Below are 2500 nucleotides of genomic sequence, written 5' to 3' on the forward strand. Positions count from 1 at the left end.
AAAAAAAACCAATCCTAAGTTGTTGCCGTTGTAACACCAAGCAGTCACTAAACGAATATTATAAGTCAAGGACTCCGTGTAATGCTGCAGACTCCACGTGGTGCTTTTCTTCCCTCTCTCTCTTTCTCTCCCCAGAACCACGAGTACCAGTGCCCCCGCTACCCCGTGCCCTGTCCCAATCAGTGCGGGGTGCCCAATATTGCCCGGGAGGACCTGAGTGGGCACCTGAAGGACAACTGCTCCACCGCCCTGGCCCTTTGCCCCTTCAAGGAGGCCGGCTGCAAACACCGGGTAAGCCACAGCCCTCCCGGCCTTCACACCCCAGCCCCCTCCTCTTCCTTGGCTGCCAGCCGCCAGCCGCCTCGCTGCCATGATCTCAGCACCGAAACCATTGGTCAACTAAAAAGATTCTCCTGTGGTCTTTTTAGCTGCCAGCTTTGTGGGGGAAAGCAGTGCATTCCTTACATGCGTCGGATAATTGCTAGGCAGCCGAAGCTTCTGGCGCGCAAGATTATTACTGGAGAGCATGATGGATAACTCTTGGCTATGGATGGGTCCCATTGGAGAATATATGTCCAGGGGGTGGGGGGGAAGACCAGGGTCAAGAGGGAAATGAATGATGTATTTTAGTGTTGGCTGCATCCAGCTAACGCCAACATGGCCACTCCTAATAAATCAATTTCATTTTCTCTGAGAGATGCGGCTAGAGACTTATGATTCGAATGGGGGTGGATTTGTTGGGGTCCTGACACCGTTCTTATTTCACATTTCCCAGACTTCTCGGAGAGAACGCTCTGCCAGTTGCGCCCACTGGGAATACTGGTTGCAGTGCTCAGGTCAGGGTTCCAGCAATCACCCTAATTAAATCATGATTCTCGAGCCAAACTTCAAAAAAACTTCAAAGGGTTCATTAGAGGCAACATCCTGGCCTTGCCCTGTATGAAGCCAACTCTGGCCTACGTCATTCACAGTCCCCTGTTTCCCCCTCCCCCCCGGATGGTGTCATAAATCAGATTCTCCAACTGAGCACCTTCACGGGGCTGGGGTCATCAATCACGTTCTCCAATTCAATATATTCGTGGGGCAAAAGCTCCGGTAGTTTAGCTACAATCTTTTAAAGATAAAGAGTTGGAATGTACCTCCGCTTCCAAACTGCTGCAGCTGCTCTTCCAGATTGCCTTCCTCCCCCCCCCTTTTTTTTTATGGCAACGACTAAAACAGGCCTAGGAATGTTTGATGAGTTGACAGCAACTTTGAACGGTCACTAAACAAATGGTCGTAAATCAAGGACTGCCATGTCTCTGGAGTTGGGGGGGGGATTTGTGGCCAAGGCTGCCAAGCCACAGGATGGCGGGGAGGGGCCCGTCTGGCTCAGGGCAGAGAGGCCACTTTGGCTGTGCATCCTCCAAGCTGAGGCCCAGGGACCGCGGAGTACCGGGCCCCTTGATGGGAGGAGCCCGGCCCTGCGTCTCTGGGCACCTGGCCGCCTCTTAGCCCCCTTCTCTCTCCCCAGTGCCCCAAAGTCTCCCTGGGCCGCCACCTGGAGGAGAACACCAAGCTGCACCTGGGTCTGATGGGGGCGCTGGTGGCCCGGCAGCGCCAGGAGCTGGTGGATCTGCGCCGCGAGGTGGAGGAGCTGGCGGTGGGCAGCGAGGGCGTGCTGATCTGGAAGATCGCCGACTACGGGCGGAAGCTGCAGGAGGCCCGCCTGCGGAGCAACTACGAGTCCTTCAGCCCCCCCTTCTACACCCACCGCTACGGCTACCGGCTCCAGGTCTCGGTCTTCCTGAACGGCAACGGGAGCGGCGAGGGCAGCCACCTCTCCGTCTACATCCGGGTGCTGCCGGGCCAGTACGACAACCTTCTGGAGTGGCCCTTCGCCTACCGGGTCACCTTCTCGCTGTTGGACCAGAGCGACCCCTCCCTCTCCAAGCCCCAGCACATCACGGAGACCTTCTTGCCGGACCCCGCCTGGAAGAACTTCCAGAAGCCCGGCACGAGGCGCACCTCCCTGGACGAGAGCCTGCTGGGCTTCGGCTACCCCAAGTTCATCTCCCACGAGGACATCAAGAAGCGCAACTACGTGCGCGACAACGCCGTGTTCATCAAGGCCTCAGTGGAGATCCCGCCCAAGATCATTTCCTGAGGGGGAGGGGCAGAGACCGAGGGACTTGGGGGGCAGGGGAAGGCTCCCCCACGGGTTCCCCACTTTGGTTCTGCTTTTGATAACGCCTTCTCCCCCCCCCCCCGCGATCTGCCTCTCTGCTTTGGATCGTCCCCCTCCCTCCTGTGTTAAAATGGTGCTAACTGCTGCGGGGCGGGGGGTCCAGCCTGGCTTGGGAAGCAGGTGGGGGGTCACATTCTTCCCAGGAGCAGCTGGGCTGCCTCTGCGCCCCCTTTCCCCCCACCCCACCCCAAGCACCCTTCGAGGGTCTCCGCAAACGCCAGCCATGCGCTGGACAACTTCAGGGAGCCTGCTGGGATCAGGGCCTGCAGATCG

At 58.1% G+C, this 2500-nt stretch overlaps 1 protein-coding gene across 1 annotated transcript in view; it reads left to right on the top strand.

The window, feature by feature from the left end:
• Positions 1-2500, top strand: part of TRAF4 (TNF receptor associated factor 4) — a 14119-nt gene that overhangs the window by 11284 nt on the left and 335 nt on the right. The window contains 2 exon segments of the mRNA XM_087954581.1: positions 136-291; positions 1514-2500. The exon segment at positions 1514-2500 is cut by the window's right edge and continues 335 nt beyond it. Coding sequence (XP_087810707.1) covers positions 136-291; positions 1514-2146 — 789 coding nt within the window. The 3' untranslated portion in view covers positions 2147-2500.

The sequence above is a fragment of the Notechis scutatus genome, chromosome 1 (genome assembly GCF_049901735.1).
Source record: "Notechis scutatus isolate UNSWTSFEM ecotype Mainland chromosome 1, rNotScu1.2, whole genome shotgun sequence".
NCBI lineage: Eukaryota > Metazoa > Chordata > Lepidosauria > Squamata > Elapidae > Notechis > Notechis scutatus.